Source organism: Aulonocara sp. 'chitande type north' Nkhata Bay, linkage group LG15 (assembly GCF_057382095.1).
Source record: "Aulonocara sp. 'chitande type north' Nkhata Bay isolate Kocher_YH1m ecotype deep benthic linkage group LG15, A_spYH_male_GT1.1, whole genome shotgun sequence".
Classification (NCBI taxonomy): Eukaryota; Metazoa; Chordata; class Actinopteri; order Cichliformes; family Cichlidae; genus Aulonocara; species Aulonocara sp. 'chitande type north' Nkhata Bay.
In genome coordinates, this window is record NC_141358.1 from 8,268,929 (window position 1) to 8,282,409 (window position 13,481).

Here is a 13,481-nt window from a genome sequence, read left to right on the forward strand (position 1 = left end):
GCATAGGGATTCTTTTCTTTTTTACAATTTCAAAAACGTCCACAGCAAAATTCCAGCTGCCCGTTAAGGGAGCTGACCTTGAAAGTGCTGGACCGCTGTGCCAGTTCACTGTAGCTGAGTTAAGTGGAGTAATGAGTTGGAAAGCACCACGATTCCAATGACTTTTCCTTCCTCTTTTTGTGCACATATCGCAATGGTACAAATTGCAGTCTTGTAGCACAATCATTAGCAGTCTATATTTTACCCATGAGAACTCTGTAAAGCAGAGCCACTGCAGAAAGGGTCCTATTAGACAAATATGTCCTCTAAAAGCACTGTTGCAGCTGACTGGGAATGCTTCAGACCAAGTAGTCTCCAAACCTTTGATTAGATGCATAAGTTTGACTCTGCTAAGTTACTCCTGCTCCTCTTGCTTGTGCTGCTTTTCTTACGATCACTCCCCTTCATGGTGTATTGTGACCCACAGTGCAGCCACGCCTATTTATGGAGTAATTATTCCTTCGGAGGTGATAACTCATTTTTTTCCGCCCTGTCTTCTCACTAATTATGCGCACATACTGTATACACCATTTACAGAATTAGTGCTAATGAGGCCACTGACTGTATAGCTAAGTGTTAAACAAGACATAAATAAAACTAATTACATCATTACTGGGATACTGTCTGGAGAGAGAGAGGGGGAGACTCTTTATGACTTCTATTCAATCCTTATCACAGAAGGCAAGAGAGAATGTGTTAAATACTAGGTTAATCAGAAAAATGTGCGCATATGAGTGTTCTGTAAAAATAAATGTTACTATTCTGTTATTGATTGCACTGTTGGACTTTCAGACTGCTTGGAAGTTGAGAGGTAATATAGTTTCACCCACATTAGTGATGCGAATCCACAGGAGGTGATGTTTCTTGCAGCGTTGGGGAAACTTCTTTGCCAAACATCTAATTATTTTACACTGGAGTGAGTTGAATGACAACCAGTAAAACCTGGGAGGAAATATAGCTTAGCAAAGTAGAACATAAAGTACTTTGAACTTATTTGTTTAAAAAAAAAAAGTGATGAATCGATAAATATTCATCACTTTTTACTCCCTGGAGTAAAGGAGACGGTCTATACGAAATAATAACTAAATGGAGAAAAAGTCACATGCTTCAGAAAAGGGAAGGAATGCCCATTTGCTCACTGGTTGACAGGCATGTGCCGTATCATATTTATATCATAATATAAATGTATGATACCATGATGACATAAATGATGTAGCAATGCCTTTTAATTACACTTCCCAGCAGGCAAAACAAGGAGACTAGTCTGACAAAACACAATAATATAAAAGCGTAAAACAGATTAACTTCACCAAAACACACCAAGTACAGCCAGGCTAATAAAAAGGAGACACTTGCAATAAAAAGGAAGAGAAAATGCTGCCTGGATGTTACTGATGGAGTTTCATGGTGGAAAAGGAGGGCTTTAAGTAGGGCTGAACGATATATCGCATTTGCGATAATATCGCGACATGATCAAGTGCAATTTTCTAACCGCAAAGGCTGCGATTATACTCTGGACATGTCCAAATTCATGGGCTGCATCCTCCTGAGGCCGCATTTGTAGACCGATTACGTCACAGCGACGTGCCGAAGGCTGTCCAAATTACTACCATATCCCAGAATTCATAGCGCGTCCCAGCCAAACTCCAGTTTCCAACAATGGCGGCCGCTACTAAGTTTTAAAATTACTCATACTAATCTTTCTGGGTCACAAAATAAACTTTTAACATATTTTCAGGCGAGAAAGTAGTTGTGTAAACATCAAATATCTGCTCGGTTTATCAAGATATCCCATATTTGCAAAAGTGCTTCGACGTTTTCAGAGGCGTCTGCTACCCACCAGCTCGACAGCTAGCCGGGAGCTCGAGGGTTACTGATGCGGCCGAGAACGGCACAACTCCCGGCACATCATTTTCAGATCACCGCGGAGTTTCGCTGCTCGGGTTAAACGTAATATATAAGTCACTTAGACAACCTAAAAATGTTATTGTTGGGCTTTTTTCAGTGTTTTGTTTGTTCGTGAGTAAATCGGTTTGGCTGAGATTAAAGTTATTAGATTAGATAAAATAAAACTTTATTAATCCCCCGGGTGGGTTCCCCCTTGGTTTTCACACAGCTGACTAAACGTCAAACAGAAAACTGATTAAACAGAAGTATGAGACAGTCGAGAATTTACGCCAGTGTCTGGTTATATTTTAGATAGCAAGAAGCAGACGGCCGAGTTTATTAAACTCCACCGAGACAGCGGTGACGCTAATCAGAACTAGCCTTCTGATTAGCTAATCAGAAGGCTAGACCGTCCAATTTCACGCCTTTAAATTTTAAAGGCGTGTTTGTGTGTGTGTTTATACAATTGCTATTATGTTTGCACTTTATGTGTAATGTTACTGACTGCAGAGATCAGTAAGATGTGTGTATTTTTTATTTATTAGTTTTATTTATTTAATATTATTTTTTAATTGAATGACTGTCTAGTAGTTCACAGATGTCGAAAAACTGAGTGTGGTAAAGCCACTGATTTTGTTTATGTATATTTCTGCAATCTGCACATTGTACTGACTTTCATTTTAATGTTTACACCAGGGTTCCTTGCCAGCACTTTATGCTCAGATGTTTGTAAGCTAAAAATAAACTATTGTGTATGTTCAAATATACTGTTGTGATTGAAGAAGTTAAATAAAAATGTCAGTCATCAATTCATGCATCACCTCATGTCATCATAACAGAGGTCTGTCTTCCAGGAAAGAACAGTTTAAAATTAATGTAATATAGTATTGGCCATACTATATGATGTATTGCTTGTCTTTGTTTAATAATACAGAAGACAAAGACCTTAAAAAATAATCGCATATCGCATCGCAATCGCAATATTGGGGCAAAAAATCGCAATTAGATTATTTTCCATAATCGTTCAGCCCTAGCTTTAAGTAACTAGTTTAAAAGCTTGAACCAAGATACCCAGACAGCTTTATTATGTAATAATACCGTGCAGCTCCTGAAGACTTACAAGGCTAAGTCAATTTTAAGTGTCAAGCACATATGTTATTCTTTTGTTCTTACATTTGATTTATGCTATTTATGTAATGCTGCTGCTGTAAATAAAGTCACACTTCATCTGGGTTGCCAGACCATAAGTCTGGAAAAGAAAGATGCAAAATGTGCTTAGTTTGGTTTGCACTAACAGATGCTGCTGTCTGCAAGGTCCAGTCACAAACTAGAATGTAATATAATGTTTTTTTTTTCTATATCATCATAAATGCAGTGCATATCACAAACTTTCTTGAAATATTGCATTATTTCTTACAACTTTGAGGATATATTGCTGACCTGGTCACAGCTGACTGCTAAATTACGCTGGAATAAAATATTAAACACTTACCATATGTGGAGCACAGATTTTAATGAATGGCTGTGCATTGAATGCATTGTCTGGGTGTGTCTTCTCTGAGGTTGGTATCAAAGACAAAAACGTTGTGGCACTTATAAGAGGAGTGTCCGACGTGGGTAATTTGGTCAGTGTTCTTTTGTTCAGATTTCCAGTTGAACCTCTTAAAATGTGGATGTTGAGGCGTTGATGTTGATAGTGATAAATGCCAGTCATCTAGTGTCGCACATGAGGTTGTGGATATTTATGAATCCCAAAAGCTTATATGTTAATAATGCCGTTGATCCCCTGACTTTTCCTACGGTGAAATTTCCTGAGTATAAGTGGATGAGATACCATAAAATTTGCAACACTTATTCAAGCTTGCAGCTGTCTGTCTGCTTTTTAATCTTGACATTTTACCTAAAACCGCTGTTGTGCCTACAGCCTCACAAAGCTCATCAGACCTTGTCAAGAACTGTCTACTCAGCCATACATTTTACCTGGATTTGTACAATATGCTATACCTTCTGAAAGTGTTCCCATGCAGTAGATATAAAACATGTTGAACACGCTCATATGACTTCTCATTGTGCCAGCGTGCATCAAAGTTTTACATGGTGCTATTATCTGCAGGTGAAAAACTGGGAGGTAATGAGGAAAACGGCACTGAATGATAGCACATTAATATTTAATCAGGATGGCGAACTTGACAAACTCACAAATATCACTATGAAAATATTTTATTTGATAATTCAAAGGAGTTTTTGATGGGTACAGAGTTGTGACTGAAGTATAATAACATGGGAAATTAAGACTGAAATGAGAGCAGAAGCGTATTTGAAAAGATTTGCGTGTGTGACAGAGGCTCTTTATTTTTACTCTGTTCCCTCTTAAGAAGCATCACAGTAAGGTGCTGGTGCTGGTGGGGGAAAGAGCCTGCAACACCAGTGGAATAGCTGAAGGGAGAGGTCTGGCTCCCCCGTCCCTCCCTGCTGTGCACACACCTACCTTATTCCATTATACTTTACATACGTTTTATACGTTCTTCTCTTTGAAGGAGGACAAAATCCCTTTTGAAGATATTTTAAAATAATGAAAAAAGCAATCGCATACAGTGGGGCAAAAAAGTATTTAGTCAGCCACCGATTGTGCAAGTTCCCCCACCTAAAATGATGACAGAGGTCAGTAATTTGCACCAGAGGTACACTTCAACTGTGAGAGACAGAATGTGAAAAAAAAAAATCCATGAATTCACATGGTAGGATTTGTAAAGAATTTATTCGTGAATCAGGGTGGAAAATAAGTATTTGGTCAATAACAAAAATACAACTCAATACTTTGTAACATAACCTTTGTTGGCAATAACAGAGGTCAAACGTTTACTATAGGTCTTTACCAGGTTTGCACACACAGTAGCTGGTATTTTGGCCCATTCCTCCATGCAGATCTTCTCGAGAGCAGTGATGTTTTGGGGCTGTCGCCGAGCAACACGGACTTTCAACTCCCGCTACAGATTTTCTATGGGGTTGAGGTCTGGAGACTGGCTAGGCCACTCCAGGACTTTCAAATGCTTCTTACGGAGCCACTCTTTTGTTGCCCGGGCGGTGTGTTTTGGATCATTGTCATGTTGGAAGACCCAGCCGCGTTTCATCTTCAAAGTTCTCACTGATGGAAGGAGGTTTTGGCTCAAAATCTCACGATACATGGCCCCATTCATTCTGTCCTTAACACGGATCAGTCGTCCTGTCCCCTTGGCAGAAAAACAGCCCCATAGCATGATGTTTCCACCCCCATGCTTCACAGTAGGTATGGTGTTCTTGGGATGCAACTCAGTATTCTTCTTCCTCCAAACACGACGAGTTGAGTTGATACCAAAAAGTTCTACTTTGGTTTCATCTGACCACATGACATTCTCCCAATCCTCTGCTGTATCATCCATGTGCTCTCTGGCAAACTTCAGACGGGCCTGGACATGCACTGGCTTCAGCAGCGGAACACGTCTGGCACTGCGGGATTTGATTCCCTGCTGTTGTAGTGTGTTACTGATGGTGACCTTTGTTACTTTGGTCCCAGCTCTCTGCAGGTCATTCACCAGGTCCCCCCGTGTGGTTCTGGGATCTTTGCTCACCGTTCTCATGATCATTTTGACCCCACGGGATGAGATCTTGCGTGGAGCCCCAGATCGAGGGAGATTATCAGTGGTCTTGTATGTCTTCCATTTTCTGATGATTGCTCCCACAGTTGATTTTTTCACACCAAGCTGCTTGCCTATTGTAGATTCACTCTTCCCAGTCTGGTGCAGGTCTACAATACTTTTCCTGGTGTCCTTCGAAAGCTCTTTGGTCTTGGCCATGGCGGAGTTTGGAGTCTGACTGTTTGAGGCTGTGGACAGGTGTCTTTTATACAGATGATGAGTTCAAACAGGTGCCATTCATACAGGTAACGAGTGGGGGACAGAAAAGCGTCTTACAGAAGACGTTACAGGTCTGTGAGAGCCAGAGATTTTCCATGTTTGAGGTGACCAAATACTTATTTTCCACCCTAATTTACGGATAAATTCTTTACAAATCCTACCATGTGAATTCATGGATTTTTTTTTTCACATTCTGTCTCTCACAGTTGAAGTGTACCTCTGGTGCAAATTACTGACCTCTGTCATCATTTTAAGTGGGGGAACTTGCACAATCGCTGGCTGACTAAATACTTTTTTGCCCCACTGTACATAAGAGGAAAAAGAAGAAAGAGCAGAGGTCTTACTTGCTTACTTTGAAGATAACTGGGATCGTAAAGAATACTTATTAGAAAGACGAAGGATTTCAGAGATTCTTTAATAATGAGCGGTGAGGGATGGAAGTATTTTTTTTTTTATTAATTTTTTTAAATTCAAGGGGAAATATTTTTTCAGAGAGGTAGCGGCGTAATCCTGATGGGGGGTAAAAGCACAGAGAGAGTGAGGGAGTTAATGCAAACAGTATTTCATCATGTTCTTCAAACATCAGCCTGTCCATCAGTTTCAGCAGACTTTCTTTCTCACTCTGTGTTCTTTCTTTTTTTGTGTCATTCTCCTTTCTGTGAAAAACGGTGTCCAAGACGGTGCCAGCATTTAGAAAAAGAAAAAAACAACTCCCCCACCCATTCTACCCTTACTTTCCTTCTCTCATCCCTTGACTGCCTCCTCTGACTTCATATCTTTCCTTGCTCCACTTTTAATATTCTCCCCTTTCTACCTCTGTTCCTTTCCTATCCTGCTTTTGAACAGTGAATCCACCACCATGTCTGCTGCTGAGGCCACATCTAAAGGCACACAGGGATAGCGAGAAGAGGAAGAGACGCAGAGAGACAGACATACACCTCTGTTTTCAAGCTCACACATTTCCAGCAGCCATAATTACCTTATGCAAATAAGATCACGAAGTAAACCATATCATCCTGCTGGGCGACAACATATAAGGTGCCAAAAACCAAATTCAGGGGCTTATTTAATTAGAACAGAGGCGATGAGAGAGATGCAACATTCACCTGCCTGTAAGTTTATATGCAGGGGTGCACATAAGTGGTCCGCAGGTGCGCATTCAATGTCAAAATAAAAGACGCGCACCAGATAAGAAGTTGCAAGGCGCGTTGGCGTACATATAAAAGGCACTGTTTTTGTCCGCTAGAGTGGGATGTTCACGGCATATTCTGCTCCACATCTCTGTGCGTTCATCATTTGTTTGAAGCCAGCTCACCTTCTGCAACCACTTTTCCGAGAATACGCGCTTCTTTTGTGGATCGGACTCCTTCTGATAGTTCTTTGGAGGTGGAGGAACACCAAAGTAATTGCTTAAAGGAGCTTCTTCGACATCTTTAAGAGTTCTAAACAAATGTCTGTCCTCCTCCAGAAAATCTTATGTACGCAATCGCACGTTGCAACTTCTTATCTGGTGCGCGTCTTTTATTTTGACAGCGAATGCGCACCTGCGGACCACTTATGTGCACCCCTGTTTATGTGACAGTTTTAATCATAAATGTGTAGCCACAATCTAACTTCCTATTGGCCTGAATCAAGGTGACAGCTACGGTTCCTGATACGTTTACCTGTAATCTGCCGATGTGGAATAGAAATAGGTGTATATTTGAAATTGCGTGATTATACTGGGCTGTACCAAGCAAATTGATATAAGTCTGGACCAAGATGGTCTGTCCCCACCTTTTTTCTAAATTATTGCCATTTTTGAAAATAGCCTCATTAGTTTTTCACAGCAAAGCCGCAGAAACCTGTGAAGTTTTACATGCCACGCAGTGCAGCAGTGTTTGAAGCTCAGTGTGTGACACTGTTTAATGATGAGCTTTAAGAACAGTGTGTATTTGGTCCAACATGGCTCTAAAACCGTATAGTGCACCCTAGAATTTTATTTCAAATCAAATTATGGGGAGGAAAGAGAGACTCAGTTTGTCTTTGCTGGATTTTATGTTAAGTTGCGCTATATACAGAGCATGACTTCTGAAGAAGTTCAGAAATTCAAAGTAATTTGCACAACAATCTGTGGTAATTGGACATTCGAGTGAATTTCATTTTTATTTTAAGCATAAAATACAGCCACGTTAAAAACAGAGTTTTAAAGCACTCTGTGCAGTCCTGTGAAAAAGAAGTACATCATTGTTGCTTCCATAGGAATTAAGATAAATAGCAGCCAGGTGTACAATACCACAATATACCCAGGTGTGGACGTACAAGCAAAGGCACAATTGGAAAAAGACCGAACAAGAATGGCTTGTTTGGTCAAAGTTTCAATGGCCTAGTCAGCATCCACATGTGGCGCTCTTCCACATTGTTTCCTTTATCCCGTCGACCTCCCTTACCCCCAACCGGTTGTGGCAGATGGCTGCCTCCTTATTGTAGGGTCTTTACCTTCAAATATAAAGCGCCTCGAAGTGACTGCTGTTGTGATTTGGTGCTATATAAATAAAACTGAATTGAATTCCCGAGGCTGCTTCTACTGAAGGTGTGTTCCTGTTAAAAAGGAGTTTTCCCATTATCCTCAAGTGCTTACTCATGGCAGGCCATCTGATTGTTGGGGTTTTCTCTCAGTTATTGTAGGGTCTTTAGCTCATGGGGCCTTGAGGTGACTCTTGTGATGTGGCGATATGATACGATGAAAAGAAGAAGGGAAAAATAACGGAAAGGGGAAAATGAAAAGAAAATGAATTCCTGTGGCAGGACCATAAGAGAGCGGTGCAAAAACATCAATGAACTGAAGCAATGTTGTAAATACAAGTGGGCCAAAATTCTTCCACAACAATAAAGTCATACAGGAAACAATTACATCATGCTGTTGCTGCTAAAGGTGGTTCCACAAGCTGTTGAAACTATAAATTTCTGTAATGTAATATTAGAAATTGAAAAACTACAAACCATCTCCATTATACAGCAAAAACCATAAATTAAAGCCAAGCAGCCAAACTGCTAAGAGACCCACAGTGCCTGTACTTTTTCGTATACCGCTACTCCTTCTTCTACTGTTGAAGTCTAAAGCAGACCCTGGAACCATGAGGGTAAAAATGTGAAATTTATTTTCCTTCTCACAGGCTGATCCAAAGGAGCTGATTCGATTGGTCACACAGCACGTATCCTCGTATTCAGATTGGCCCGAGGAGCTGCAAAAGCTGATCAGCCAGCTGCATATGTACAACGAGCGTCTGACAGACTTTACCCAGGCACAGGTGTTGCAGGGGCTCGGCCGTGGTGTGGACGTTCAGCGGTTCAGCTCTGACGCTGATTACAAGAAGGAGACCATACTTGGTCTCACAGAGTAAGTGTGGCTTAAATGTTGGTACTTTTGGATTTGCACTGTAATTGGAAAGGTGCACTTTTTTTTTTTCCTTTTCTTTGTTTCTACTCTGAAAGATTGTTCATACCACACACTTGGACATGAGTGGGAGATAATGTCAATTTCTGCTTTAATTAAATGAAATCTAAAGACTTTCTTTCTGTTTTTGTACTTGTGTGTTTAGGACACTGGATGATGGTGTGTACAGAATCGCTTTGTCTCTGGCTAAGCGCTACAGTGTTCCTCTGTGGGAGGTCTACATGACCCACCTCGAGTTCCTCTTTACAGATAGCGGGTATACACACACGCACAAACGCGCACGCGCTCTGTTTAATTACATTTGTGCACACACATCTGTCTGTCTCTTTGTTTTCATCTTCAGATTTTAAACTCTGAAAAGTGTAGCGACGCTCCCTTTCAGTTATAACAAAACTTACCTACATAAAAAGCCAAAACACCGCAGGCTATATCAAACATGTTGGGAATATGTGTGTTTGTGTTTTGTGAGTGAGAGGATGTGAACCATCATTTATTTGCTCTCTGACTTCATAGCTGGGTGACTGACTAGCTCTGCACCTTTGCTTGTTTATACAGAATGCCAAAGCTGAGGTTGTGTATGTGTGTGTTGGTACGTGTGCACACGTGTGGCTCCGTGATAAATATCCACCTGTCACATTCCGATATAAGGAAATGGTTTATGGATTCCACTTAACAATAAATTACAGCCTATACTTTTCTCAAACCTGATCACAGCTATTCTGTGTGTGTGTTTCCTTCAAAACCTCAAGATCATGACAAATGTGTGAGGAATATTCTGCATCTGCAAAAGGCTTATTGATTTAACAAAAGGATGCAGGGAATGTTATAAATAGAGAAGAAATTTAAAGGGAAGAATAAATAGAGTCAAAACGTGTGCAAAAAGAATTTAGACTTTTATTGATTGTTGTAGGCAAATAAATTGTTTATGTTTTACAAATCCCACATGTTTAGGAGAAGCAGTCAGCTACAGTGCAGTGCCCAACAACTGAGTCCTTTGCTGAGGCCTGTATTTAAGTAGCATGGTTCACTTTACTTTAACAGTTGACCTCATTGCCAGTTTGCATATCAACACTTTAAACAGTATTTTAAATAGTACAGTACCGTGCAGAAGACTTGAATCACACCTCATTTCTTTGTGTTTTGCTTCTAAGTTGCCTTTTATGTGTTTTTTTTTTAAAGTGGTCTTGAGCAATTCTCCAGGTTTTCTGAAGGTCTTTCAAAGATTTTCTTTAAACATTTATGTATCTTAGCCTGGTGTCCTTAAAAAGAATTTGCGGAAACTGAACAAGTATAAGACAAAAAGAGGAGGTAGCAGGCTTAAAAACATTATCATAATACGATAACAGTAGCTGATCTTTGATTCCATGACCTGATCGGCACTGTATATTATCTGGGACGGAAAGGGTAAGGTTGTCAACAAACTTTTTTCCTAAGAAAAAAAAAACAACAACAGCTACAAATAGGTTGGGGTTTGAAGCCTGTCACCTTTTAAAGTTTCCCTCAGAAACAATCATGAAATGGAATCTGTTTCTCCATTAGAGATACCAAACATTACTGTCTTTCAGAAGAGCTGGCAATTTTCCTTTCCCATGTGATGGCGGGGTAAATTGTTAAAATCACATTTTTTCGCTGACATAGATCAACGCTCTAAAGTCAATGTAGATCTCAATATGGTTACAGAAGAACAAAGTTAAAAGTCCATAAGTATATTTCAGATGAAGAGAACTCTAAGGACTCATTATTAGTTTAAAGCACATCCACAGAATCAGTGTGTGCTTAGGGGGTGAGAGTGGGAGGCAAATAGATGGCGGGAGAAGAGATGGATGATAGAGAATGAGTGTCCCTGAGACAGTCCTATTAACACAAAATGTATGCTTCAGAAGAATCAATGTGCTGCTAAACACTGCCGTCGTCAGCTGTTCTCTGCCTCCGTGTATAAAGCTTTGTAGATGTTTACAAGTTCTCTTTATGGACCTGCTTTTTAATGACATCCTAATGACAGCTATAAATCTATCGAAGAGACTTGTCCAAACACAGAAATGGGTTCACATATTGGTCAGTGGAACCATCTGTTTACAGTTTTGGCTTTAAATCTCATGTCTAGCTCCACCTTTACATATTTGTTTCACATAATGGTAACTTCTTCAAATATTGATGATTTTGTCTGTTGAAAAAAAGACTCATCTTGAGCCACGCCAACTGAATTTGTGAAGCACTTTAAAAACTGCAACCGCTGACCAAAGTGCTAAACAGGAATAAAAATCACTACAACTAAAATACAAAAAAATATAAAATAAAAGCATCAATAAAACACAGAGCACAATTAAATATGAGTGAATCAATAAAATCAACATTTCAAAGTAGTTTGAAAGATGAGCAGAAGAGGTGGCTCTGAGGAGCGGATTTAAAAATCATCAAGTCCTATGAACTCCCATCAATGATACCACTTATATGTACTTCACTGTTTCAGATCTTCATATTGAGATTCAGTTTTTGAATTTCAGGTAGATTAATAAAACTGATCCAAACAAAACCTCATTTGACCCTCAAAACGACACAGCTCCAAGTTCCTCGTGTCAGTTCCTACCTGCTGCCAGCGGCTGCTTGTGATGTATTTTCTGCACATCACTGTGTTCCCATCATGAGAAATAAATAGTCTTTTGTGGCACGTTCCCTTCAGACTAATCCCCAGCCAAGATGTGTTTTGCTTTGAGCCTAATGAGGAATCCTCTGAGACAGAGAGAACACCTTTAAAGTTTGTACCAGCTCTCTTCAGGTGCACATCTGGTGACCTCATATGGCAAATTAAAGTTCACATCATATCAGATAATGGCTGTGTTCTAATGCCCTAACAGTACAGCTCCAAAGGTGCCAAATGTATATCACTATATAGTCTTTAACACTGAGTTGATTAGAACTGCTCCGTCCCAGCTGATAAAAATCCGAATCAACAAAAAGAACTTCAAGGATAATTTTTCTTATTAACTTATTAACTCCTACAATGTTAGAACCCAAACAGAGATGATGATCTCAGATAATATTTGTGTCTCTAAAATCAACTTCACCAGGACTTCTGCTTTGCTCTGTCCAACCTGGCCACTTGACACTTCAGACAGTTCAGGAATCTTGCAGGATGCAAATTATATTTATACTACATCTTGAAAAGAATATTAAGAAAACACAGTCTTCCTTTCCTGTCAGTTCAGCTGCACTTTAACTGCTATTTCTGAATAGATTTGTTTCTGGCATTATGCATATTGTGTATTTCAATACTTTTGTGCCAGATATGACTAATTAGCAAGTGACTGACTTGACTTTGAATTTTTTGAATTTTCAGTATAAATTAAATTGAAAAATAAAAATATCCTGCAATATATATTATGTTATATATTCCTCTCATAATATTGCATGCCCATAGATTGCATTTTTAAAAAATATTCTCAGCTAATGATGACAATTAAAAAAAAAAAAAAAAAAACCCACATTCCTAGCATTCAGGGGTAATGTGAATCTTGCTTTAGCTATACACAGGTTAGCTGCAGTACTGCCTGTATTGAGTTGAACGTGTTTGCTCTGTAGAGACTGTTGATGTACTCTGCACTGAGATTCTTTAAGGATTGAGCCTGGACTTCGACCATGACCTCGGGCATTACTCTAGGCATGCTTTTTGCTGTCATGGGGGACAACCAGAGAGCAGAATATGGACAGTGAGGTGCAACAGCATAACCTTTGGTTCCTCTGATGTTTTCACTTGTACAATAAAAGTATACCTGACCGTTAAAACAATGGATATTTTGGTGTCTTAGGAAGGTCATTTTGACATGCTGGCATTTATCCCTCTATGACATGTGCAAACTTGTGCCACAATCTCCCAAACAAACCAGACGTCCATCCCCAACTCAGCTGTTCCTGGGCTGTTTTTGAAGGTTAGATTCTGAATGTTATGAAGACATGTTTTTAAGCTATTCTAGAGGCAGGATTTGAATTTGATTAGTTATTTTGATTACAAAACATCTGTAAAAATAAAAGCTCTCAGATTTAACGTTATTTCTAATTTAAATGAGAATTGGAACCAGTTCAATGAGGAAAAAAATACGTGTATTTGTTAATGTGAGTTCAATTACAGCACACGCTCTCTGTATGTAATTACTTCTTCATAATAATAGTGAGAATTTGGTAGTGACATATTTTTGATGTGTTTCAAAATGTGTATCAGGGAGAAATAT

At 39.5% G+C, this 13,481-nt stretch overlaps 1 protein-coding gene across 2 annotated transcripts in view; it reads left to right on the forward strand.

Annotated features, from left to right (window-relative positions):
• Positions 1 to 13,481, forward strand: part of nbas (NBAS subunit of NRZ tethering complex) — a 182,729-nt gene that overhangs the window by 95,095 nt on the left and 74,153 nt on the right. For both annotated transcript variants that reach the window (XR_015125006.1, XM_086263811.1), the window contains exons 42-43: positions 8,975 to 9,198; positions 9,401 to 9,511. Coding sequence is in view for 1 of the 2 variants with exons in the window: in XM_086263811.1 (XP_086119937.1) it covers positions 8,975 to 9,198; positions 9,401 to 9,511 (335 nt within the window). In the remaining variant the exon portion in view is untranslated. The remainder of the gene's footprint in view (positions 1 to 8,974; positions 9,199 to 9,400; positions 9,512 to 13,481) is intronic.